The 26,914-nt window shown below is 41.0% G+C and overlaps 3 protein-coding genes across 6 annotated transcripts in view; 1 reads left to right on the top strand and 2 right to left on the bottom strand.

The window, feature by feature from the left end:
• The window catches only part of tln2a (talin 2a), a 46,030-nt gene extending 30,992 nt beyond the window's left edge, over positions 1-15,038 (bottom strand). Inside the window, exons 1-3 of one of the 3 annotated variants that reach the window (XM_049718787.2) lie at positions 14,871-15,038; positions 4,078-4,175; positions 1,588-1,649 (exon numbers count right to left, since the gene is read on the bottom strand). The gene's annotated coding sequence lies outside the window, so the exon portion shown is untranslated. Of the gene's footprint in view, positions 1-1,587; positions 1,650-4,077; positions 4,176-4,522; positions 5,647-14,870 lie in introns of those variants that run through there. The other 2 variants (XM_049718788.2, XM_049718786.2) reach the window with 2 other exon arrangements.
• A 358-nt stretch (positions 15,039-15,396) lies between these two features.
• ddx28 (DEAD (Asp-Glu-Ala-Asp) box polypeptide 28) lies at positions 15,397-18,169 on the bottom strand. Its single transcript, XM_049718798.2, has 2 exons — positions 16,671-18,169; positions 15,397-16,568 (listed from the first exon to the last, which is right to left on the bottom strand). The coding sequence occupies exons 1-2, from the start codon at positions 17,939-17,941 to the stop codon at positions 16,169-16,171; spliced, it is 1,671 nt and encodes a 556-aa protein (XP_049574755.1). The 5' UTR covers positions 17,942-18,169; the 3' UTR covers positions 15,397-16,168.
• Positions 18,170-22,275: 4,106 nt separating this feature from the next.
• Positions 22,276-26,914, top strand: part of nfatc3a (nuclear factor of activated T cells 3a) — a 37,986-nt gene continuing 33,347 nt past the window's right edge. The window contains exon 1 of one of the 2 annotated variants that reach the window (XM_049718790.2): positions 22,276-22,813. In XM_049718790.2, coding sequence (XP_049574747.1) covers positions 22,723-22,813 — 91 coding nt within the window. In that variant the 5' untranslated portion in view covers positions 22,276-22,722. Of the gene's footprint in view, positions 22,814-26,363; positions 26,785-26,914 lie in introns of those variants that run through there. The other variant, XM_049718791.2, reaches the window with a different exon arrangement.

Raw genomic sequence — 26,914 nt, 5'->3', positions numbered from 1 at the left:
TTGTAAGCATGATAGCCACGCGGACAAGTCTGCCAAGCAGGCCAATACTCGTCGTCCACAAGACCTCAGAGGAGCAGGTGATTCAATAAACGGGAGTCTGCCAGTTGCTGTCATGTTCGTGCCGTCGCATCACGGCTAAGGATAGTCACAAAAGTCAGACGGTTACCCGATCCGCCGACTCATCCGTCGTCGCAGTGTCCTGCTGCACTGGTAATTGCTCCCAGTGAGCAAGACTTTGCTGTCTCAGTGTCGGCTTGTCACTGACGATATGGAGAAATATCTTCATTCGAGGAAAGCAAAACTTTCTCAAGGGACTATTGCATGATTTCAGAACAATTTGATGCATAGTTTTGGAAAAATAGCCAGCAACATTCTCATAAATGTTGTCACAATTAATTAATTTATAGTACTAGTACTGCCAACCACCAAAATATTGCAAATACAAGTAACAGTGTGAAGTCTCATGAGACACTTTTTCCCCCCTTTGCCCAAATTAGGTAAGATTAGGGCTCTTTTTTAAATAAAGTACCATTGTAACACGCATCAACAAGAAAGAGGCCAACTATGAGTGTTTCAAATAATGAGACCAATGTTAGAACAAAGAAAAAAAATCCATCAAACTCTAATTAGGTCCTTGTCAGCCCTTTAAGAGCGGGGCTAAAAAAAAAAAAGTGTGTGTGTTGGTAGGTGGAGAGCCGGTGTCAGCATTTTTAACATGGCGGGTCACATCAAAAGGATCCTACATTTAACTACCCCCCGAGTGTTTAAAGCTCACATCTGGGGAGGGGTGTCCATGCAGTGAAGCCAACAGGGGACAAACACGTTACGCTAGCTCATAAAAAAAAAAAAAAAACCAAAAAAAAAAAACATTGCAAAGCGGAGATGCGCCGCTGGAACGCCAACCTCATCTGCGGCGCAGAACCAGATGCCGCCGCTTAATTGGCCTGTGAAAAGCCGAGTCAGCTTATACAAGCCTGTCGTCATGGAGTGACGGAACTCAAATATTTTCTGATTTCATGTTAGAGGTAAAATGAGACCTGTACACACTTCAAGATGATTTAATATTCTTGCGAGAAAGAACAGCAGAACTTTCTCTTCTATGTCACGGCCCATTATCTTCACCAAACATGAACTGTGCTCTATCTGACTACCATTGTTTTCTCCTAGCCCAGGGAAATGGTCTTGTCTGACTTCATCATCCTCTGATTCAATCAAACAGGACCTATGACCTCAATTGCAAACATAATCAAACGGAAAATCAGTATGAAGAAAATCACATTATTTACAGAAACTCATACAACACCAGAGATAGTAAAAAAAAAGCTATCCAAGCCAAAACAAGCTAACACAAAAATATATCTAGTAACCATTTGCAAAAACGGTGAGATTCAAAGAGTAGTTTCACTGGAGTAGAGCTTTAATTCACATCAATTAGCTTCATGTTACTATGGCAACCCTCGGACAATGACTAAAATAAGCTCTCTTTACCTCTGCAAATTAAATCAACCAAAATATGCTTCCTCGCCCACCATGTGTTAATTGCACACTTCTCGAGAGTGATGACAGGTGCTAACAAGCAAAACTTACCTTATCGCTGGAAAGGAAAAGGCCGCCTTCCTTCCTTGTGTGCGTTGCGCTGATCTTCACAGCTGAAACGACAAACAGTGGACTTTGAGATATCAACCCGCACACGTCGAGTCGTTAAATAAGCAATTTGAATGCAAATTCTTCAATGAAGTGACATTTCGTGACAATTAAAAGCGGCTTCATCGAGTGAGGCAGTGTTCCCACTAAAAATGGGTTGATGCCAATAAATTCAGTATGTGCGGCACTTACGAAAAAAAATCGTCCCGTCGTGCTTTAATGGTGTGATGTTAGACTAAAGGGCATGATGGGAATAAACAGATTCATACATTGTTCTGCCGTCACCTCTTTGTGGGATCCATCAGCCATTAATGGCTTGACATTCTATGTTCAAAAAAAGGATGGCTAGATATTTTTTTATATAATTACTAATAAAATGCATGATTTTAACATCACATACCGTAATTGTTAATATTTACAACATTCTATTCATTAAAAAAAATTCTGTGCACTCTCCATAATGTAATATACAAAAAGTAAACATTTATTTATTATTCCCCTTTAATCTCTTATTATTGTAATTATTTATATTGAATGTAATTGTATTTTTATTTGTATTGTATTATTATTAGAGAAACAGGAAAACAGGTAAAATGTCTATAACAATTTTGACCAGATTTCATTCATTAATGATAATTTTTCTTTTTTGTGATTGCTAGGATCATCGTAAGGCATCAGTGACAAACTGCACTATCCATGTTTCTCTACATGACTGATGGAGGACAAGAGAAATGCTCCGAAGGTGACTCAATATAGGAAAAATGAAATGAAATCCATCGGCGTGATCAATGATGCACAGCAGCACGCCAAGGCACTCATTTTTTTCCCAAAGCATGCAGGGGGTTGGGCATTTTCATGATGCATGATCTCATTTGACGTAGCTTCCAAATCACATTAGAAAGGGGCAGCTAGGAACAGCTGCATGAGATGACACCATGGCGCTAACCGCTAAGCTAAACCCGCCTCCTCCCGACTGGGCTGGGGTAACCTCATCTCCCCGAGTGTCACTTAGTCACAGGAAGTTGGCTTATTTTCCCTGCAGCCACTGACTCACTTTTTGGGTTGTCTACAGGAGGTCAAATGATGATTGTCTGCCACGCAATGATGAATGAATGGGGAAAAAATGTTGGAGTGGATACTACAGGGGATGACATTCCTTGATATGCTGCAGGGATTGTAAAGAAGTGGAAAGTTTCTGGACAATTTCAGTGGAAAGATGAAAAAAGGGTGGTAGTGGAAATATTTCAATTTGTATATTAACAAACACAAAGATTTTGTTTTGACATAACGACAGGATTAAGCAGACATCTGTGCAAAATAGAGCCCCTTGCCTACAGTTCTAATTTTTTGCTTCACTTGGTCATATGAATAAAAACAACTTTTACAGGAACAGTCTGAATATACGAAGTTATGTGAAATGCACTCATTAATATTCTATCTTCATAAAAAGCCTTAGAGGATGGTGTCCTGAGGATCAAAACCACATTCGAGTAAAAAAGGATCCCTGGAAAGTGCAGAAGACATTGTGATGGAGAAACGCTAATCCTGCTCACTTTTGCCTTCGGGAAAATCAATGCGAGCATTCCACACAAAGAGAGAGAGAGAGAGCGAGAGACGTTATCTTGAGCAACTTCACAGACATTTTGAATTCCTGAGGGAGTTTGCTTCCAAAAGCAAAACGCTGAGGTTAGGCAACAAGAAGCAAGCGGCAAAAGAAAATTAACAAGCAATAGAAGGTTGATCACAATTGGGGGGAGGGTCTCCATAGGTGGAGCGTAGGGGTTAATGCTCGAGATCCAAATACACCACATGGGAATTGACTGTGCAGACAATCTTTGCAAGAGCTCAGACAACACGGTGCCCCCTTTGCAAAAAATAAATTGGGAAATGTCCCCCACTAAGTGTGTGTGTGAGGGGGAGTATGTCTGGCTCAAGGTGGGTCTCAGCATCCTGACACCATTACCGCAATTCATCGCTGACAGGCTTGGAGGTCAAATTTCGGGAGACAGAATATGACAAAATGACTTTTGAAGTAGTTGGGTCTGTGGAGTGCCCGACCACCCATCAAGTGTGAAATTAAGAGTGAACTATTCCATCTTTCCATCCTACTCATGATGTGACTCGCTAGGCAGGGTGGAAATCCGGAGCCACCTTCAAGCGGCGGCTGAAACAAAAGCATTGCAATCTTCACTTTAAAAAAAATATTAGAACTCAAGCTCCAATGATGAAAATCTTCTTAATAAATTCTAATAGAATTATATGTCGGCATTCAACATTCAAACCATCATACAACTACAGAATAGTATCCAACAGAGCTTCGTTTTTTATCCTCATCACTATTTTACCCTTTTTCCAGAGAGTTGAGGACATCTGGAGTGCAGCTGTTGCTATGCATCAAATGCTACACACACACATGCATACACACTTACTCACACACACAGTTGCAACATAATGGCATCAGCAGCAGAGGTTACGGGGTCAGGAGCCTTGTGTCCAGGCACACTATTTAATCTGCTCCAGCTACAGACAATCTGTGGAAATCAAACAGAATACTCTCACTAAAATAGGCAGAGAACACACACGCATGCAAACTAGAGGACCGCTTGTGTTTCTTCTATACAAGGCAACCAACCATTTGACACTCTTGGGACAACAAAGATTGTCGCTGATTTGTGTTGCGTTGTGGAGGACGTTTGTGTGTGCGTGTGTGTGTCTACTAATTCAATTACAGCCTCTCAGTTCCTATTCTGTCTAATTCAATGAATGGAATCAACCCCAAATTGTCTTTGTAATCATATTTTCAGTGCAGCCCAACTAGTTCAAACACTTATGATTAATGTTTTGTTTGTGGAATGTCAATTCAACTAGCAAAACTCACCAGTTTATTTTCATTTTATGGGGCGGCCATTTTGACACTTGCTGGCGACTGAAAATGACATCACAGTTGCCGTCACAACCAATCACGACTCAGCTTCAGAAAAACTAATGTTTTGCAGTTGTCCATAGAAACCAACATAAACATGTCGAGTGTCTGTAAACAAATGGGACAAAAATGATTATCCCCTTGGTTACCATGTTTTGCTTTGATTTTTTTTTTTTTTTTTGCATTTCATGTGATTCCCACTGGTCAAAAATGTCCTATTACAACAAAAGTACATTGTTAGAATTCAAATGACATGATATAAGAAATATGTGCACAGCCTTTCGTTTTCTTTAAAAGCCGAATTACAAAAAATAGGAAGGCTAAATAGCCAAAAAAAAAGGAGAATCAAAGGCAAGCTTTTTAGCCTCAAAGCAAATCATAACTACATATTACAGAGTGATTTATATCGAAAAGACTCGTCCTGCGAGGCTATGATACGTTGGCAATGTTCCAGTGTCACAATAATAAATAAAATGATGAATCACAGGCATCACCAAATGAGAAAAGGCTGTATGGGAAATATAAATGAGTTTTACGGATCAAAAAAATTGCTGTTGAATAGGATGGATTAGGTCTGCAGACATGTTTGCGTACACATACCGGCAGCAAGACAAATCAACTAATCACAGTACACGCTGCAAGAGAAATCATTTTATTTATCTTTCTTTTTTAATCCACCACCCAGAAAATAATGGCATTTTTCTGTTTGCCCTTGAAATGTCCATGGACTACAAACAATGGAAGGCATGTCAAGATGGTGTTTAGGTTTCCACACTGTAGAGCAGGAAAATTTAAAAACTATGCCACACTGAACGTATCATTTCAATGCCAACAAAGGATGGCAATGAGGCTGTTGTATTTCCATCTCTGTAAAGAAGACAAATTTTTGTCTCAAAGAATGTGCCTCACTTAATAAAAGTACAGCATAACAGCTAAATGCTGATGCACCATGCTTGCTTTGAACTTTGTGCTCTAAAACATAGTTCTACAGGTTTTATATTCAATTAGTATGAAATTCAAATTGAAATTGGAGGTTTAAGAAGAACCCAGGGTGCCTGCAGAAAAAACACACAAACCCAAAATGTAATATGCAAACTCACAACTCCTTAAGCACAGCACTTTTCATGAAATGATAAATACTAACAGGACGTTACCGCAACATGTTGTCCTTTCAACAATTTCACAAAAAAACATTTCGAAATATGCTCCTCCATTGTTTTTCTAAAGTTTGGGACATTTTAATTCTGGGTCAAAGCAGACCAGAACAATCTGGATCAAATCCATCTTGAGAAACTTGAAGACAAGACAGATCCTTCCTTGTTCTGGTTCCAGCACACGCTCACTTCCATCGGCAAAATCGCCAAACAACCAAGCAGCTCCATCCATCCAAATGACTGAAGGAGCATACACAGAGAGGTTGTTTCACTCCACCAGCGTCGCAGCTTTGAGCCGACCGGGCCTTCCCTCATGAACTGCCCGCCTAATCTTCCTTTGCATCTCCGCAGTAGAGAAAAGCGAGTCCTCTAATCCTCCAGACAGCTGTGACTTAGCGGACAGTCGGCCAGCAGCCATGAGAAAATTCCAATTTAGTCAGCGGCTATGCATTGGCACACATTTCAATTAGAATAAACACTCTTATCATTTTTCCATTAGCAATAGTTGCGGAAGAGGTTTTCCAAAATGGATGAGTGACTTCCTGGGTGCCACATGCAACAGTAGTGAATTTACACTTCGGAGACACCCGTTCCGCCATTTCCCTCTCAACCATTGGATAACTTCTAGTTTAGTTGTAATTGAGCGTAAAAGCACTTTGGGCCCAGAACTAAATTGTGTTCAGTTGCTATAAATGGATTGTGCACGCTGTCGGCAACAGGTGGAAAAGTAAGATTAAAAGAGAGCTGATGGTTTTTATTCTGGGTGAGCACTGCTAGCGGAAAATGAGGTGTTATGTGATGGAATTGGAAGTGTTAGTTGATGAGAAACAAACCAGGGGCAATTGTAGGATCAGAAGTTTGGAGGTGTTGACAGTCTTGGCGCCAGACAACATCCGATGGAGGGCGGGCGGGCAATCAGTTAACGCAGGGGTGTCAAACTAATTTTTTTCGCGGGCCGCGTTGTAGTCATAGCTTCTTTCGGAGGGCCATTATGACCCAAATAAATGTTTTGTTCAAGATTTGTTCTTCATCCATAAATTAAAGAATTATTTGCCAATTTCACCCCTACAACAGAAACCCAACCAGGACTTCCAAAATGAATCCAGCTGAACTTGTACCACTAGTTGGAAACATGGCTATGGTTTTTACAAAATCCAATTGCCACGATGAGAGCAGGTCAGAACCAATGACCAGTTTCCTGTCTTTCAGCTACCAACTGGAGTGTTTCACTCAAGTGGCCACTTAAAACTAAGAACTTGAGAGGCTAAAACTCTCCGGAGTACTTAAGTCTATTGTGGGCAAATGATACAAGAAGCTCATTCTTCACAGATAAAAAAAAAAAAAAAAAAAAAAAGTTGATTATACAAAACAATGGCGAATATCTATTGTTGCAAAAAAAACACTTCAACTCTAAAGGCAGGTGCCGTGGCTCAGGAGACACTCGAGAAATGGAGCAAAACAACACGAGAGGTACACCAACTTCAGGCCTATTGTGGCTGAACAATCCAGCTCGGACCAAGCCCCAGTTCCTTCAACTCCACGAATGAAAAGCTCTTTCTCTTGAGCTCTTTTATAACCAAGCAACTGCCACTTTAAATCCTCTGCTTTGCTTTGCATGTCACCTGTTACAACGGCCAGGAATAGAAAATATACCTGCTTTAGAGCTGGGAGATCATTTGCAGAGGATTTAAATAGCAAATGAGTAAGGTTTGCATTTGAAGGGACAAGTTGGACAATACGGAATATGAGCCAATAGAGTACACAACAGAGGTGGCAGGACAGGGCCCCAAAGGCGGATCATCTTTGGTAGGTGTGGAAGCAGCTGTCACCCAATACATTGAAGAACGGCCTTGGATGTAACTTAACCATATGACGTGGACTTCATTTGATGTGCAAAATGTTCAATGTTGATTTGCTACTCTGTGACTTTCTGAAAAAAACATTCTTCAAGCTTCCGATTGGTGGAATTGAAATCGCAACAATTAAATATTATATATTACATTTATATAGATTAAAAAAATATATAAAATCTATATAAATCTTGACAACTTATCATATATCCTTAAATACTGCCCCCTCAGAATGAATGCCGAATAAATAAATAAATAATATTGCCTTTACACTAACACATTTAAATTAATTTTGTAAATAAATAAATAAATAAATAAATAAATAATATTGCCTTTACAGTCTAACACTTTAATTACATTTGTAAATAAATAAATAAATAAATAAATAAATAAATAAATCTATAGATAAATAAATACTTTTCTCTCGTGATATCTGATATTGTCACATGCCCTGGTAGACGTCTTCAACACAAACACTAAGCAATTTAAGGGACGTCATGGCAACTGCAAAGCTAAAACGTCACGAGACGTCGTCCGTTAACCATTCATGTGCGTGCAGATTCACAGCCAAATAAACACGCCTGATGCCTTTTTTTATCCCGCCAACTGTCTTGAAGCTGAAGTGTCAACTTGCTTGCAAGCTACACGGCGGAATGGAGATTGAGAAGTCAGGGACAGATTTGAGTGGCAGAAAGAGAAAGGCCTCTGAGATAAAGATGGAAAAGAGAGAGTGGAAGTGACAGAGTGAGCAGGCTGCTACTGTTTCACTGCTTGGTCAGCAAATTGGAAAAGCAGCACCGAAGGGACGAGGAGAGCGGAATTACACGCATGCTGGAGAATGGTGGAAATGTCGCAGTTAATACAGTGTGTCCATGTTAAGCCAAGCGGGTAACTCTTTGGAAAAGAAAAAAAAATGGCAATAATCAACAGTGTACTGGACACTTCATTAGGTACACCAAGTTGGTACTCCAGCTGCGAAGTAGAAGAGAACATGCAAATACCGCACAAAAAAGCCAGAGGTGATTTCATGAAAATAAATTCAGTTGGTTTTACAGAATCTTGTGAACAAAACAGACACCTCTTAGTTCTTAAGCTTAAAAGCAACAACTCGACTGAATGTGTGGGTCTGTTGCCATGCGAGCGTCCAAATCTTTCTCAGCTTGCTGTTGGCAGAGCGAAGGAGCTCATTTCCCAAAATTGATATCTACGACTTTAATCTCTGAAGCGAGACTTTGTCTCCCATTTCTCCTTTGAAATTTGTCTTTTTTTACTTGCTTTTACTGCTCCTCTGAGGCACATTCATCCACACGGGCAACTTCATAGTGTTAAAGTGCAGAAGCTTGAATAAGGGAGCAAGTTGTGGTGAAGAAACGAACAATCACAAAAATCCCAACTACCACTTCTAACTGCCATTTAAATCACAACGCGACAACAGCTGTAATATTTCCCACATAGTATTCTGCAAACCAAACTAATCAAGGAGTTAACATCTAAAAAGTGATAACTTAAATTTTGAATTCCACGACACATGTTGACCGTGGGTGGGTGAGTACAAGCCTCCCTCCCTCCCACCCCTCCTCCCTTCTTTCCCAGTAATTTCCCTGAGGGTATGCACTGCACTGGGGAGATAAGTAACCCAACTGAGGACAAGCCTGGCATTCTCGCCCCCCCCTCGGGTCCATGTGAAGAGAGGAATGTGACAATGCAGCATTTGTCTCCTTGCCAGCTGGAGAACAAGCTGCACGAAGGCATGTTTGCATCAAACGTAAGCGTTCACAATAAGACTTCTTTACAGTGTTTCAACCCCTACTGGATTATCTCAATTCAATTTCAGGAAGTAAACAACAAGCACTCGGAGCGAATCGAATCCTATATGGCCTTAGTTTGACACTGCGTAACAAGTTCCTGAAATGGCAGCAGTTCACGTGTACATAAATGATATCATTCAAATGCCTTCTTTGTGGTGTTCCATAGAGCAAACAAGAACCTGGGCAGGTCCATGAGTCAGAACCACCTCCAGTTTTGACTTTCAAAGCCTGACACACAACAAACGCACTCCTACCATTTCTTTGGTTGATGGTCAATTGTATTTTCTAGTTTGGTCCGAACCACAAAATCAAAAACTCATCACACATCACCACAACTGGCAGGATGCAGCAGATGGATGGCGTCTTTCCAAATGCCCCCGTGAACTCTGTGGACAGGGACCACCCAAATCAAAGCTATTAGTCGGCCGTTAATATGACCACATTAGCAAACATGGCCTCTTATAACATGCTGGACAAATGAAAAGCCATCTCCAGCCCCTTGAGCAAGCAACAAAGCTTTCTCAGAAGCTCTACAAAATGCCAGGAAAGGAATGTTTACAGCTCAACACTCTGAATGCTGCTTCTTCTTCGTCGTGTTCCTGACCCCACTTTCTACTCCCAGGCCTGGCAGCGCTCCATGAACTTGCCCTAAACTAATACACACAGGATTGTTTCCCTTATATAGCTCGCTTCAAGTGACACAAGTCTTTGAGAGCCCATTTAAGACAGAATGGTTCTGGCCAAACACCAAGTTGGGGCGCTTGGGCTGACAGAATGACTGTGTAACAGTCGTTCATTAATGGCCACTTAAAGCGCTATTTGTGGTACCGGCCGTCAGCGGAGGTTTGGATGTGTCAAGTTGGGAAGGCGGCTAAGCAAACAAAACCGTGTCTCGACGGAAAATACTCTTTGACCGATCGTTTCTCGGACATACCGTATGAAAGAGCTTAAGTAAAGTGAAAACAAAGGAGAGCAACAGTCGGCGAGTTTTGCTGAATGATGGCAAATTCGGAGGTTGACTTTGACACCTGATTCCGTATAGGTAACTTTAATGCGGAAAGACAACATGGGAAAAAATTCCAACTTCAATAGGCAGCAGGAAAGGGGGGTTTGATAGACATTCCAGACATTCCACATAAGTCTGTCGACCAGTAAATGGACAGTGGCGTGTTGGGATCCCCAATAGAAGTGTGATGAAAAGTTTTCAATGAAATGACAAACATTCGGGACTGCACAAAAACGATATGTTAAAAAAAATCCATGATTTACAGTCAACCTCTGGATCGTTGTCCGACAAAGTTTGCTGATGAGCTTAAAGCAAATCAAAGATGCAAACATCAGGTGAAGACTCAACTTTCACCAGGAAACCTCCGTAAATCTTATTTCAGCCTGGATCGAACAATTCCTTATACAGATAAATTTACTTAGCACACCTGCAATAAGAAATTCATAACATTAATTGATTAATTAAATCAAAATTTGGTCAGTGTCTCGACCAGATTGTGATGAAACTTGGGAACGCCAACGTACTGTCAATTTGTCAATGGCTGAACTTGACCCTTTCCATTGGCGCACGTCCTCTGGCCTTTTTCAGAGGGGTGACACCCTTAGACACCGTTTGCCGCCAAACATTCGCAGCAAGAATCCAACCCTGTCGGGAAAACCAAGAATAGACACCCCGAGGCCGTGGGGGGGCCCAAGAGACCGATGGAAAGGGGTGGGATGCATTTCCAGCACTCCCAGCAATGTTCCCTAAGAAAGCTGCGAGTGACTCTGCAGGGGAATTCTACCAGCGGATTAGTTTCACACACCGCGGCGTCACGGCGACTAAAATACTCCGATGACTGATTGAAATGTGGAAATTTGTCAACAAACCTGTTGAATAATGAGATGGCCATTTGTTCAGGACTTTGGGAGTTACAAGACGACGTGTATTTTTGTTTTTACGTTCAGCCATTCTTGGATTTAATAGCTACATTTGTGAAACATGATGTTGGTAACAAGAAGACTGACACCATAAGTGAACTTCAGAAATTCTGAGACTGTCTGGAAGCCAGCAGAAGGAGCGTGAACCAGCCGCCTGGTTAAGTTTCTTCCCTGGTGGGCTTGAAGGATGCAGGAAGAAGCATACAAAGCCCGGTGATATCTGAAGAGCTCAACCTGAGGTCAAAGTGACTCTTTGGCTTGGCAAAAATACCCAAAATTGAGATTTATACTTAAAGTGGAAATATTGTGAAAATTCTATACAGGTGGTGTATGAAATTGAAGTGTCGTCACGCTTTAAAAATTAAAATCGCAATAAGAGCATAGTTATTTAGAGAATTTTTTTTCGAAGGCAAATAAGGGTAATTCTTTTTTTGGTGTGCTTATGTATATAAATACACCCAGACAGCTGGAAGAGATCATGTGACAAATGGTTCTGCCCATAAAGAAGACGCTTGAAAGTAGCAAATTATAGCTGTCATTCACTTTTGGCATTTATAAATTTTTGTTATGGGTACAAACTGTTATTTTTGTTTGTTTGTTTGTTTTCTTGACAGGTTGCTTTAAAGAGGACGTCAACCCCAAAAATTTCTTTGCAATAATATGTTGTATGTGCCCCCATTAGTCTCAACACGGCATTCGGATTAAAATTGTGTTCATGGAATATGAGTTATCAGCAAAATGTTTATTTGCTACTTGCTGTCCATTGAAAGTGACATCACAGTAACCAGGTTTCATTTCACAACCAATCACAGCTCAGCTTCAGAAAACCGCTGAGCTGTGATTGGTGATGCTTTTCTTAAAAAGGAGGCCAAGACTGGAATGTTGTGATTCGACTCTCATGTTTAAGGTTACATATGCAGTGGCCGGGTCACAACCAAGTGTGACATTCTGCCCTATCAACTTGAACCAGGCCACAAATTCCTCAGTCACCACATTGTTGACCAAATCTGACCATCTTTGAAAAAGACATGCAAACAAAAAGACTCCCACACAAAAATAACTTCTTATTATTATGACTCCCTCTCTCACTGTCGTGTTCTAAGTAATGAACAGTAAGGCTCATTCACTTCCTTTTCCTCAGGCCTCTTTTTAAGCAGGGCTAAAAATCAATAAATAAGCCATGCAAGGCTAATGAAGAGTTACAGGCCACACCCCTTCACACATGCTCACCAGAGGTTAGTCAACCACCCTCGGATCATCAATAAATCAACTCGTCTTTCAATCCCATGAAGCTCATGTCTACCTCGTGATTTCAGCACTGAACATGTGAACAGTTACGGCGCAGCGGTTTGTTCCAGCATGCCGCGTTGAGATCATTAAATTTAAGTGGCAAATAGCATTACTGTTCACGACCACTGCAGACACCGTGGATCAGCGCAAAGGTAATGAAAAAGCTCTTCATTTACTTTTTTGCCGACAAAGGTGTCCGATAGAGTTTGGCCAATTGACATTAATGGACAGGGAGCTGCATGCCAAAATGGTTTAACTGCAAAAAACAGCAAGGATTTTTTTTACACAAGCCAGGCCAACTCAATGACTCCTAAACAGTTTATTCCGTTTCCTAGGTATCATGTCTGTGAAGGACAGTAGTACACTTGACATCCTTTTTCCTGCTGAAATTAGTCAGCTTTGAGTGGGCGATTTTATCTGATGCAAGAGAGTGACTGTTAACCCTGCCTAAAAATACTGCTAGGCTGTTAAAAAGCCTGGCTTGCGTCATCATAATGAAAGGGGCGGAGCTAGGGTGTTGCAACTAGGCAATAAAGGCGTCCTTATTTTCAGTTTCTCATTTAAATCAGTTAGAGTCCAAGAAAAATGTCATGTCACATCCTGTCCAAGTACTGAAGGCCTCACATTTGGCACCTCCACAGCAATATTCGATAATTCATTCTCCATGCTGAGAAACATGATTTTCAGCACACAGTCACACAAGGCTTCATAAAAGATTTCATAAAAGGATTCAGCTGCAATTTGAAAGACACGTCGTCCAAAAATGCACAACTGTGCTGAAGGACGCAGTTGAATACAGAAGAGGTCCACGTTTGCCAACACAATTCAAAAGCTCAGCAATGTATTTAATTTAACTGTTCATAATGTTGAATTGAAAGGATTGACATGGACTGAGAAAATACATAAATAATATATTTTTAAATGACTTGGGGAATTGTGCTCTGAGGCTAATAATTTGTGAAAATAGTTTGGTGCGTCAGTTCAGGTCTGACATTTTGGATTTAGTATTAGCTTTGTGGGTCACACACTATTTATTCAGCAATTACCCTTTTAAACTGAGTTTCTCCAACATACACACATCAGATTTGGGGTCACCAATCTTTTTAAAACTGTGAGCTCCGTCTTGGGTACTGAATAATAGTAGGAGCTTCCAGTTTGATACAAACTACTGGAAAAACTAATTTGCTCAAATTATGTGGAAGTAAATCAACTTCTCATCGCACGCAAATGTTTTGTCACAGGAATTATTGTAGCAAAACACATTTTATGCAAGCAGGAGCAGTAAACAACTTTGCAACGCTGATTGATCCCAAACCTTTTCTTTTACGTTCTCTTCCCTCCTGGTTCACGCTTATGGCTATGCTACTCTGCAATAAGGGTCCATGTGGGAAGAATTATCACAACATCCAGTGACATAGCAAAAAAAAAAATCCACATTACAAAATTACTGCAATTAGGTTAACTGTGGCAGGCAGCTACAGGTGAGGTGGACGAAGACTCCCCCATGTCAGCTCACCTTACATTACGAAAAGCACCTTCTGCACAAATCTGCCTCATAAAAATGGATGATCTAAAATTTAAATGATTATACCACACACCACTACGCAAAGCATGGTGGAGTGCTAGCAGGCTGCTCTACTAGAAGGGGTGTGGCAGTGGATCCATGAATTAAACGTGCATGGGGCTGCAGGGTGAATCCATGCATGCACAAGACACTCACTTGATAGTAACAGCCAGCCTATTTTCAAGGATTTAAGGAAGCGATGGGATTGATTGGGCAACATTATTCATGATTCTTTACATTGGTGTTGGTTAATGCATAACCGATGGGTGGGGTCATTAAACAAAGTTGCAAACAATTCATTCAGTTGTGCTTGACACATGAACATGGCGGGGAGCCGTGCGTTCGAATTTGCCCCCCACCCCTCCTCGGGGCAACTCTCCAAACAAAAGCCACCAGAGATGGCTGGCTCAACGGCATGCTGCAGCAGCCCTAGCCGGTGAAGCCGCCAGAAGAACCGGTCAAGACTCCACAAGTTGCACGCCGATTGAACGAAGCATCTCAGAGAACGCAACTTCACCCGTCAATGCACACGCACCGCAACACGGCAGCAGTCACACGCACGCGGCGTTGGTTCTTCTCCATTTAATAAGCCCGGATAGCCAGAGAAGGTCAGGCGGCTTTTTCGGCGAGTGCCGCAGGAGAGATGTGCGCCGCGGTAATCGGATTACACTAATGTTACAACAATAAAATAAAATAAAAAGGGCAGCCTACCTTTAGACGCTCCACTGGCGCATCGCAGGGCGCACGGTGGCGGATACTTCCGCTGATTCAGCGGCAAAATAATATCCTGCGCGAGAAATTTCCAAGTGGCCGGATAGTGTGAATGTGTTGCGTGGAGGGACAGTGGCGACTGCGCGTGTAATGCGCGTGAGTGCGTGCGCGTAAAAGGGGAGGGTGAGTAAATCCTCCAGTGGGGGGCACAAAAGGAAATACGTCACTTTAAATGGACCACGCTTTGTAGTCCATTCAGCCACTCCCACACTGTCAACAGGGGATAATAACCACCACGCTTTTATTTCAGTAGAAATAATAATAAATAAATAGTTGGTGACTAAAAATGACTGACTTAATAATCATTCAATAAATACTTTCAATACATAAATTCTATATTGATAGCAAATGCAATTTTCAATTAAATGCAATTTTCATAGCTTTGCAGCTCAACTTACAATATTTTTTAAAATGCATTGAAATAAAACAATGAGTGAATCAACAGAAACTTCAATTAATTTGTAACTATTTTTGCAAGACATTTTTTAATGAAAGGATTTGTTGCACAGTACTTCATTTGGGACTGGTTGAAGAATAAAGTTGCAGAGAACACCCCCTACTAAGGCTATTAATGGATAGAAGGGAATAGTTTCCCGAGAATCCAAGGAAAATTCCAAACATTCTAATGTTCACATCTGTGTGCTACCATAATCTCCACATTTCCTCTACCCCCACTCCAAAACTTGGAACTGTGATAGCAAAACGTCTTCGGAAAGAGATTTATATTTGGATTGATTCCAGTCAGCTGTCCACGAGGACGTAATCTGCGTGGCAACATTCCATGTAGCATCAGTAACGCAGAAAAGGTTTCACTTGGAGGCTGACGCTTTGCTTTCAACAAGTTACCTGCAGCAAAAGAGGAGGCTAGGTTTCCCTGCAAGGCAAAGACATTTAGGGCCATGCGGACGCAGCACATTAAGTCTGTGCTCATTGAAATTTGAGATGTGTATAATTAGTGCAGCGTGGAATGATTAAGTCACACAACCATGGAAGCCACCGGAATGGAAAACTAAAAATAAGCATTAATTAATCACCCTGTGGTTAGGGTCATCTTTTAAAAAAATACTATAGTTTATTAGGAAATCGAAAAATCTGACAAATACTTCCATCTAGTGGTTAGTCACTCACACTGCGCCTGTGTCATAGCAAAGGGAGCATTTATTTTGGGAGTTTCCATAAGCATAACTTAATAAGCGAGTGCTATAAAAAGATGCAGGTGGACATTATTGCATGGTCCATCATGCTGATTCTTCAGTCTCCACTATAACAGGTTTTGGTTCTCGTATCTCAGACTCCATACCAGGCAAACTAGTCCTCCTCCGTGCTGCAATCTCTAGCTTCTGCACAAGCTCCACCTCCCACGGATGCGTGACGAAGCTGAGGACTTCGCCGCCTTCGCACCCCCCAGCCCTCCCCACCCGGCCGGCTCTGTGGATGTAATCCGTGTGTGACTCCGGGAAGTCGTAGTTGACCACGAGGCGCACCCGGGATGTGTCCAGGCCTCGTGAGGCGACGTCAGTGCACAGGAGAACGTCGTCCATGCCTTTCTGGAAGCGGTGGAAGATGCCTGCACGATGCGCGGCCGGCATCTCTCCTTGGAGACGAGCGTGGGCCACCCCCATTTCCTCCAGTGAGTATCTGTTGTGGAAACAAAATGACTCATTTTGAGATTGAAATAAATCCTTGAGACAAAATGAGGGCTAAAGAACACTAGGTCAAATCATATTTTCTATAACCTACCCCAGCCAGTTGACGGTGGAGGCCTTGTTGCAGAACACAAGAACGGCGTTTCCACCTGCTCCTCCGTGTTCCTGCTGGAGCCGTTTCAGGTAATGGTTAAGCTCCAGGACTTTCTCCTGTCCTCTCACTTTGAGGAACGTTTGCTTCACATGCGGCATGAGGAAGTGCAGCATCTTGCTCTTAATGACCACCATGCTGCCGAGATCCGTGACTTGGCTGAGGATCTCGCCGACACCGCCGGGAAAGGTGGCGCCCACCACGAGCAGCTGGGACTTACGGGCGGGGCCTCGCGTCTCATTCGGGGCGCTGGCGATTTCGGTGTACCGCAAAATTTCCTCCAGCATGTTGGCGAAGCTCGGGTCGAACATGGTGTCCGCTTCGTCCACTACGAGATAGCTCAGGTGGCTCAAGTCTAAGCAGCGTCTCCGCAAGGCTTTGACCAAAGCGCCTGGCGTGGCTACTAAAATGTCAGGAACGTCTTGCTTAAAGACCCCCTTGATGCGCCCCACGCCACGTCCGCCTCCTACCGTCCTCGTCACCATGCCCAGTGGGGCGCACAGGCTCCTGGACACAGATGCCACCTGCTCAGCCAACTCCCTGGAGGGCACCACAACCAGAGCGTGGATCTTAGGAGACCCCTCCTCATGTATCTCCTCATGCAGATGTAATTTATGCATGATTGGCAGCAAATAACTCAGCGTCTTTCCACTTCCTGTCTCGGCTGCGCACAGGACGTTGTGACCCCTCATCACCTTGGGGATAGTCTGCAGCTGCACAGTGGTGGGATGACTGATGTTTAAACGTTCCAAAGTCTCCACCAGTTCCTTGCAGATGTGCAGTGTATGGAAAGTCTTCACTGGCGTTTTAATATCCTCCTCCTGTCCGCTTCCGGAAACAAAAGGCGCAACAGATTTGATGTTGTTGACGGTGAAATAATCCCCGAAGGACTTTTTGTGCTTCCATCCTTTTGAGCAGAGTGTCGGCTCGTCAAACTTGCCGTGCGTGTATCCTACAGACTGGTTCAAACTTGCGTTCCTGCTCTGGATGAGGAGCTTGCCAGCTTTGCTCGTGTTGATATTGTTCTTCCCTCTGGTTTGCTTGACATTCTCAATGCGATTCCGCACAGACAGAGGGACACGGATGATGGGGATCTCATCCGTAGAGGCCGCGCAAACCGAAAAATAAACATGATCGCTTGAGAGACTGCTTATTTTAGTCCGGTGAATTCTCAAAGAAGCCAGAGCCGAGTAGCCGACCTTCAGAGACAACATTCTGAAAACGTCACGCGAACCAGCTAGCGGCTAAAAGTTAGCAACGAATAAGCCTGACTAAAACATGGAGCTACCTATTAAAACAAGGCAATAAATATGAAATATTTATCAATTAATTCCAAAAGCAAAGGCAATATGATTCCAATACGCCATTAAAAAACTACCCGAGAAGACCACGCGTAACTTGGCGATTGTTGATGACGAATGTCGGCGGACGCGGATTGATGACGCACTTATTTATTTAGGTATTTTCTGGTTTAAAAATAAAAAACATCATGTCTAAATATCCAAACGCACAGTATATGATTGATATGTACGCTTTAGAAAAAACACAACTGACGTTTTTATCTTAAAGTACATACATATCCCGTATATTTAAGAAAAAGTGGAGTTTTCACACAAAAACAATGATTTATAATTTTGTTAAAAAAATAATAATCAATTTATATGTCAGGCACTGATATTTAATCACACTAAAAATCCAATAAGTGTTTGTCTTTTAAATTGTTTTGCTTCAGAATGTTCTCTCATCTACAAATAACTTCACACAACTCACAACATCTAGCTCTGTATATGAAAAATAATATTTATTATTCTTATTCTCATTACTGCATTACTTTTACTGCACCAAATGTTACTTTTACTTGGATTTTGATTTTTTTCTCTCTCTTCTTTTCTCTCCCTGTTTATTTATGTGGTTTATAGACTGTGTGGAATTTGGTTTTGGATATTTGTCAGAAATCATCAATATGGGGAGTACCGTAATGTTAAAAATACCTCACTAAAATGTGTTTAGGCAAGCATGTGATTCTGCAGGATTGTCACGTGTACTAATTTTATGAAAAAAAATCTTAAGTCGACTTTTATTAACATTTTCACGACTAATTAAAACCTTAAGGTTTGTAAATCATTGGGTGCCTGTACAGGGATTCTTATGGGGATAATCCAGTGTTGCTGCTGTGCCATTGGGCATTTGAAATAACGGGTCACTAATCTCTTTTTGTATGAAGAGGAAGGGGTCCAAAAGAGGGTTACTCATCTGAATGTGTTCATCAACATGTTTCAGTCATCACATTCATGTGCTGCTGGCTGTTAGAGAATTGATCGTCCACAAGCTGGTGCGCTGAATAAACTCAGTCCCGGTCATTGATTAACAGTATCATCAAGTGTGTCACAAATTAATGTGGCTGTTGGAATCTGGACTCCAATAAGAAAAATTCTTTAGTGCATCTGCTTAAAGTTTTATGATCACATATTGGGCCTTATACCAGCTCATAAAAGCAATTTCACTAATTGACCACTAAGGGGAAGCACAAACTCATCTGTATTTTCCTGTAGGCAATAGTAAAATTGAAATAGTAACATTTTATGAATTTAACTCTTCATACATATAACACACAATGTGTTTTCATAGTATTTGACACATATCGAGGATTATATTTACAAATATTAATCATAGGTGACGCGGTAAATCTCCCTGTGTGGAGTTTGCATGTCCTCCCCCCTACTTGTGTGACTTCTCTGGCTTGCTCTTGCAATTCATTGAATGATTGTTTGTCTGTATCGGCCCTGTGATGTAGTGGTGACATATCCAGAGTGTATTTACAGCTCTCACTTCAAATTTATCTGGGATAGGCTCCAGCTCAGCCTTGTGATGAGAATATGCGATAAAGAAAAGGGATGAATGGAGGAGTTCCCTAAATAGTTCTTGAGACCTTTCGGGGTCATTTTTACTGTATGTAAATCCACACGTACTGTGTTCTTCATCATTATTTGATCATTATAAATTGAGGTTAAAGGAATTAATATACAATGTATTTTCACTAGTTCTAAATTGGATATTCGGATTAGACGTCTTCTACAGATCATTTGCTTCTGCTTTATTGCCTCAGTGAGTCCTTATCTGTCCACATTCTAATACAGGACTGCCCGTAACTTGATATTTGTTGACATTTCGCAAACACCTGTTGCGTAGGTGCTTACGTTTGCTTTTCTGCAACATGTGTGTGTGTGTGTGTGGGGGGGGGGGGATGTGTGTGCACGCGCGTGCGCATGTGCTTCTGCAAATCCTTGAAAGAATAGTGTCGCCTCAAAAGCACACAAAAAATAGTCCGAGATGGGGAAAACAATGCCGCTTGCTTGTGCTTTGCGTCTAACTTTCTCTAGAAGAACAGACCACATCGGCAGCCTCCCACACAAATTGCCTTTGTTATCCTCTCTCTTTAAAGGTCATCTGTTAAGATAACAGGTGCATGTATAATTGAAATGTGACTTGGGTGTGTATGCAAGGCGAAAGTTCAAGCCGTCTGGTAACTAAGTACGACACATTATGTGATATACTGTACATTTTATATTCATTTTATAAAATGTAGTGAAAGGAGGGAAGTTAGGTGGCACCATTACAGACACAAAGTGTCTTAATATCCATTCAGTGATCTACCAGAAAGCAAAATACTCACATATTTTTCAATTCAAAAAGTAAATACCTGAGAATGCCACATGTATGTGAAATAGTTCTCAGAAACCTTCTACAACTAAATATCAGTGCAGTGACTGCTAACGCTATGTGATTTGGAAACTTCTGATCAACTACAGATTTTGAACATGTACCCATTTTAATGAAAAGTACTATTAAAAGACGCTCATTCTACAAGTATGAATTCAAGTCATAAGTCAAGGTATTTTGCAAGAGTTAACAACTATTTAAAATGATTGCATGTAGGGGTTACGCTGATGTTTTAAGATGAAGATTAAAAAGAAAAAAAACCCACAGGAAATGTGATATTGATGCTTTCAGATGGCTTCTGTATACCGAACGCGCACACACATCTGCCATCGGTGTCACAAATACGCAGGTGCTGTCGACTAACCATGCATCTTGTCCCAAGAGAGTGTTTGTTTGGTATAAGTTTTTTTTTTTTTGGGCTGCTTCTTGGTTTATGGAAACTCATTGACAGACAAGTGGGAGGTGTACAGATTGCAATTATGACATTGTGACTCAAATGGTAAAAACATAAAAAAGATATATAAATCCATCCACACCTTTACTTGGATTGACGCCATTTTTCCTTATCTCATGTACCATCCCTCCACATCTGTCCTACTTTACTGGATATAAACGTCTAAATCAATGTTGTAACAAAAGAACAAAGTAAACAAAGCTAGTAGAGGCTTGAGACTTTTGCACAGTACTATATTTACTTTTTGTTGAAGTGCAAATGACACACTGCACAACCTTATAAAGAGTTACTACATTACCAGTTAATATTTTTATTACAGACTGAAATAGCTTTAAAGCTTTGTTGTAGCACTTATCTGATATGGCGGCAGGGCTCTTGATCAAATGCAAACATGACTCACATTTACACACTGATGCATAATAGACTATGCACATCGAAGATATCAAAACAACTCGTTAGCGCTTTACAGTGCATTAGCCTGTGTGAATGTGTGTATGGCCACCAGATCCCCAGTGAAGCTTAACCTGAGCCTGAAAAGACTGATGGGTTTATTGCAAACAGAGGGCTTAAAAGGAACGGGCAAAACCTGTACAAACCGATCTTTCATTAAAAAAAAAAAAATCTGTGCATTTAAATATTTTTCATTAATTGTATCAAACAGTCGGTTAAATCATTATAACTATAATTATCTTCAATAACAGAATAGATACAATTATTGGTAATCCATGCAATTATTTTATGATTTGAATATAACAATTTTACATGCATCTGTTCACGTATTTATTTATTTTTACTTTGCCTTACATGCAGGGATGATTGGCCCTTCTGTTTACTTTGAAAATAAAAATGTGACCCTAGAGCAAGAAATTGCCTAACCCTGACGTAAAATTTGAAGACTGTATTGCACAGGCTGTTTAAGGAGCTAAAACGTGTAGAATATAATGAGCCTAGTGGATGACAAATCCTAAGAAGCCAAAAATAAATAGAATAAAATGTTGAGACTTTATTTTTGTAATGATAATATAAACAATATGTAATATACTAATATGTATATTTAGTGGTATTTCCAAATTAACTGTTAGTTTCAGCTACAGGTTGTTGTTTTTTTACCCTAAAATGTCATAGCTGTATATAACAACGCGTGATAAAATACGTATTGTGCGATATGGCAAAGTTTAAAAAGGTAAACAATTAAAGACGTAAAAAAATACATTTAGGGGCATACAAAGCCATCTATGATGAAAATTTGCTGTTGTGCAGTGTCATTACAAATCCATCTTTAAGAGTGTAGTCGTCCCAGCAACAAGCGCGTGTTCGCGTGCGCGCGTGCACACGTGCATATGTGTGTGTGTGTTGTGTCTGCTGACATCACAGCTGGAAGCGCCTTGTCACGCGGGGTTAGTAAAAGTTGGGATCGGAGCTCCGCAGGGCGAGAGAGAGACACAAGTCAAGCCGGCGCAGAGGCAGCGAAACCGGGCTAAACATTACCCGACCATTGGCTGCGATTACGACAAACGGGAGACAACTCTTCTTTTTGTTTATATTGAGAAAGCGGCATAGACTTTCTCCCAACTTAACCCCCCCGGCCCCCTTTTTTTTTTTTTTTTTGCCAAAGACTATTTTGGATTTGCAGAAATAACGAAGGACACTTTGGTTGCGTGGTTCGATCAAGCACCAAATGAAGCAAAGTTGAAGTTGGGCTTCGGCGTCGTGCCACTCGGTAAATGTTGCGACGTTTTCGGAGAGCGTAAACCCTGCTTCGACAGTCGATCGGCGGCGTGGGGGGGTTTCAGAGACTACTGAGCCGAGCTGTCAAACCCGATGACGGCGGCAAACTGCCCCGGTAATGAGGAGCTGGACTTCCGACTCATCTTCGGGGAGGACGGACTGCAGCAGCAGTTGGGCCCCGCAGGTCAGTGTGCTTGCCCGGTGCCGTGTTTCCCCCTATGCATACTCAACTCCCGTATTTGCGTGTTATTTTTTTCTTCCCCCCCCCCCCCCCCCCCCAACCCCTTCACCATTTAACCCTGTGAATTTAACCTCGTTAGTTGTGCTTGAGAAAGTCAAATGTTTACACATCACTTGTGTATGGCCGCCAGCCAGAGAATAACAGCAGCTGTCATTAGCCTGACGTGCTAACTGGTAGTGGAAGTGTTATTGCCTCAAAAAGATGAGTGATTTCTACTTTGCTGTTCATGCATTGTTTGTAAATATAAACAAGAACAGGTTTACTGAAGATACAGAAATAATTACAATGTAATTGTCACATGATGTATTATTTATTACTACTTAATTAATAGTTATTATATGTGCATATACTGTACACAGTGTACAGGGTTTGCGTGCATGCTTAAATACGTTAAATGGTGCTATTTACCATTGATACAGTTCATGTTTCAGAACTATATTTTCCTAATGGAAATAGAAAAGATTTATCCCATAGTCAAATTGATCCCTGCGAGTTCCTGCACAAGATGTGTCCAAAAAGTTCCACTCTTGGTGTCACAAAGGTTCAAACCCAACTCCACGCTAAAACTTTTTTTCTTCAACCTGAGCTAGATGATCAACAAGCATGTCTTATAAAAGATCGTGCTGCGTTTGCTTCATTCACTGTGAACGAAGAGGTGAACGTTGTGGCTGGACAATTTGTAGCTGAGCATCCAACAGTTCCTGGCAGAAAAAAAAACTTGTCGTGCACAAGCAGCCTTAATATTGTGTGATTTATTTGTATTTTTTCTTTCCTTTATGAGCTCAAAGTGGGCATCAAGGGGATTCTTTATGAAATCATGGATGACACAAGTTGTGGCAGATTCCGAGAGGCGTGGCAGAGTGTGTAAAGATTACTTAAGTCAAAGGGGAAAAAACATTTTGTGAAATATCTTTTGTGACACCAGTCCTGCAACATTTCTGGCACTGATTTGACCTCCTCAGTATCAATATTGTCACCGTCGTATTATAAAACCTTTATTAACCAAAAAGGTAATATCGTCACTAACCGTGGATAAAGAACTGCTGTATTATAAAACCCATCTAAAAATTTACTCACTGTAGCATTCAAAGACAATCTTGAAGATAGTTAACGTCATGCATCGTGCTTTTTTATCGTTCATTGGTGCCATACGGGTGCTAAAATACATTAGTTGCTCTATATTACACTATATTAAAATAACTTAATCAAGGTATACTCGCCAAAAAACAAAAACAAAGCAGTTTTAATAATAACGCTCTGACTTGCTTCACAGAGGATGTGAGTAGGCGTCGGATGTTTTGCACATGTAAAATACTCCCAAATGATGCAAGTTTGCACCGATTTAAAAACAACACATTTGAGCCATACTAACCAATCTGTGTGATCGTCATTATTTGAGTCATGATTGATTCAAGTCCTGCATTTCCATAGACTGATCGACGCGCCACGAAGACTGAGTAAAAGTTGATGGTTGGAGAGCTTTTTCTTTCCTCTATTCATCCACACTGTGTTGCTTATTGGTTCTGTCATTGATTCCAAACCAGCAGAACCAATGAATGCTCCCACTGTGTTATTTTTCTTAAATTTTGGAATACTGTACGTATATTCACGGGATAGCTGCTACAAGATTGATTCCGTTTTTTTCCCTGGTTGGAATTGTTTGAAGTGCAGATGGCTCGAGGGGGAAAAAATTACACTACTTTAAATAAGCTCTGTTGTAAGAAAAGTGATTTTAATTGTATTTGGATAGCCCAACTTGGCCAAAAAAGGGAGGTGGGGGGTTGTTCCTGTTTAAATGAATAAGCGGAGCGTAAAAGTAGGATCACACTAAGAGGGAGTGTCAACCTATTTTCTCCTTTCTCTGAAGGCAACACTCATGTCATGGCTTGTTTTCATTTTCATTTTTTTTTTTGGTAACAAGCGCGTGAACTACAGTGTTTCAAACATGTTTCTACAAAACGTGGTTTTGTTCCATCGCCTCTTGCGGACCTGGGCTGATGTCATTTCACGATTTGGAATTTCAGTCTTGTAAAAATATAGAGGTTGCGTTGCCAGAAGCAAAAAATAACAAGAGCTTTATGACGACGGCTGATGTTTCAAAACAACATTTCCCACCAAGATCACCTACAGTTTATATAGGATACTTAGTTCCAGAGTTCCAATTGTTATAAAATTATTTGTTAGGCAATATTGTACAAACAGTGACCTCAATAATGGTCATAAAAGTGGAAGCAGTTGTTTCCGTTTATTAATAATCTGTTAAAAACCTACAAAATCGGAAACTTTTTAATGATGAATGTATGAGCGGGTTATGAAATGTTGTGTCACTGATGCATCGATTAATAAAATCAACCGATCTAGTCGACTCATAGCATGGGGAGCTAACATAGCAGTTTAAATCTTTACTTCACATTTCAATCGCACAAATGGATGGTCTTAAAAGCTCGACATCATAAAATCCATATCAAAGTCTTTAGTTCAGAAAAGGCTCCGGGTGAGAGCCAAAGGGAATAGAAGAAAAAAACAGGAAGTAGAAACCTATCAAAATAAAAGCAGGACTCAACACAAGACACATTTCTGTTTCATCTTCTAGCATGGCTTCTTGCAATCATCTCCATTCATCGTGACATGAAACATTCACAAACTAAAAATGCAGCCCTTGGAAACGTTCAGCTAAATCTAACTTTTGGTGCATATTCTTCTACTTCATCTAGCTACATGAGGTCCAATGATTTTTTTTCTCCTCTTATTTGCTAGGGAAGTCACTTTTACCGTAATCTCAACTCTAAATGCTTTTCTACTTGCATAAGTAAACATGTGAGGCATTCATACTAATTTAAATCTGAGTAGTAGTGTGCATTTCCCTACACTGCCCTCAAGCCTCCGCTTTGCTTTTCCAATCCTCTAATTATACGTCTTTCTACCGTTTCTTCATCATGCTCTTTGTGAGTTCTTTGTTGCACAGGATACGACGTACGAGGTGAAATTGAAATATGTGAGCGCTATTATTTAGATGCAAATTCTACCGGTCGGGATTTTCCCTGAAATTCTCTGGAAATGGGATGAATAGAGCTGCCCTCGAGCCTAATTAGAACTCTGCTGTAGGTTGGAACATTTATATGTGGGAAAAAAAATTAAAGGAAAGACAAAACAGAGTATTTGGTGGGTTGCCTCCAAAACAAAAAAATTAAATGGAGGACGGTTGCGGAAACGGGGAAATGAAGATAATGGAGCACTGACAGTTCTTTTGTTTCCATAAAGTAACTACAAATGGAATGTCCACCAAATTATTCTGAGGGAGGACATGAAACTTTTTAGGGGGGCTTTTTGATTTTTTTGATTATTTTTTTTTTTTTATGCCACTATCATCAATCACATGACAGGATTGGCTAAACATAAAAAGCTTTCAAAATGCAAATTCTGATTGGAAAGGCAAGATTTTCTAAAACCAGATGAAGCGTCTTTTGGTTCTTGTTTACTAAACCACACAGTACTGGTTACTCAGGTACCATATTCGTTGCTAAACTCCAATATCACAATAAATTTCATTTCAAATGTTATGGTTGTCATCATACATGACATATAGCAATACAGCCACCTGACATTAAAAATATTGATTGACCTTAAGGCATTAAGCAATTTCTTTCCGATTGACTATCTGAACCGATTCCCTCGCAGTCCTCCTCATTCGGGGTAACGACTGAAATTACATCGCTCTCATGGTGAACTATTTTGAGCTCCCAAAAGAGAGCGGCACAGGGCAGACGGCAGTTTCTGGTGACTCGATCATAGTCGGTGCGGGAGGATCTGTCTCGTCTTAGCAGCCATTTTTTTTTATATTTTCTAACCGCTTGGACACTTCCATGATCTTAACGAGGATAGGTGTAGAAGAATGCTGTGCGCCACATCTCCAGGTGAGTGTGTCGGCACTCACAGACTCTAGCCAGGTGTGTGAGTATGTGTAGCAATGACTAAAACCATGCAAGTACGACCTTATGACGTCTGTTGGAAATAATTTTAGCTTCCCGCAAAACTGGACCTGAG

The sequence above is a fragment of the Syngnathus scovelli genome, chromosome 4, assembly GCF_024217435.2.
Source record: "Syngnathus scovelli strain Florida chromosome 4, RoL_Ssco_1.2, whole genome shotgun sequence".
Lineage (NCBI taxonomy): Eukaryota > Metazoa > Chordata > Actinopteri > Syngnathiformes > Syngnathidae > Syngnathus > Syngnathus scovelli.
Note: the sequence above shows the minus strand (reverse complement) of the source record. Positions and strands in the feature narration are given on the sequence as shown.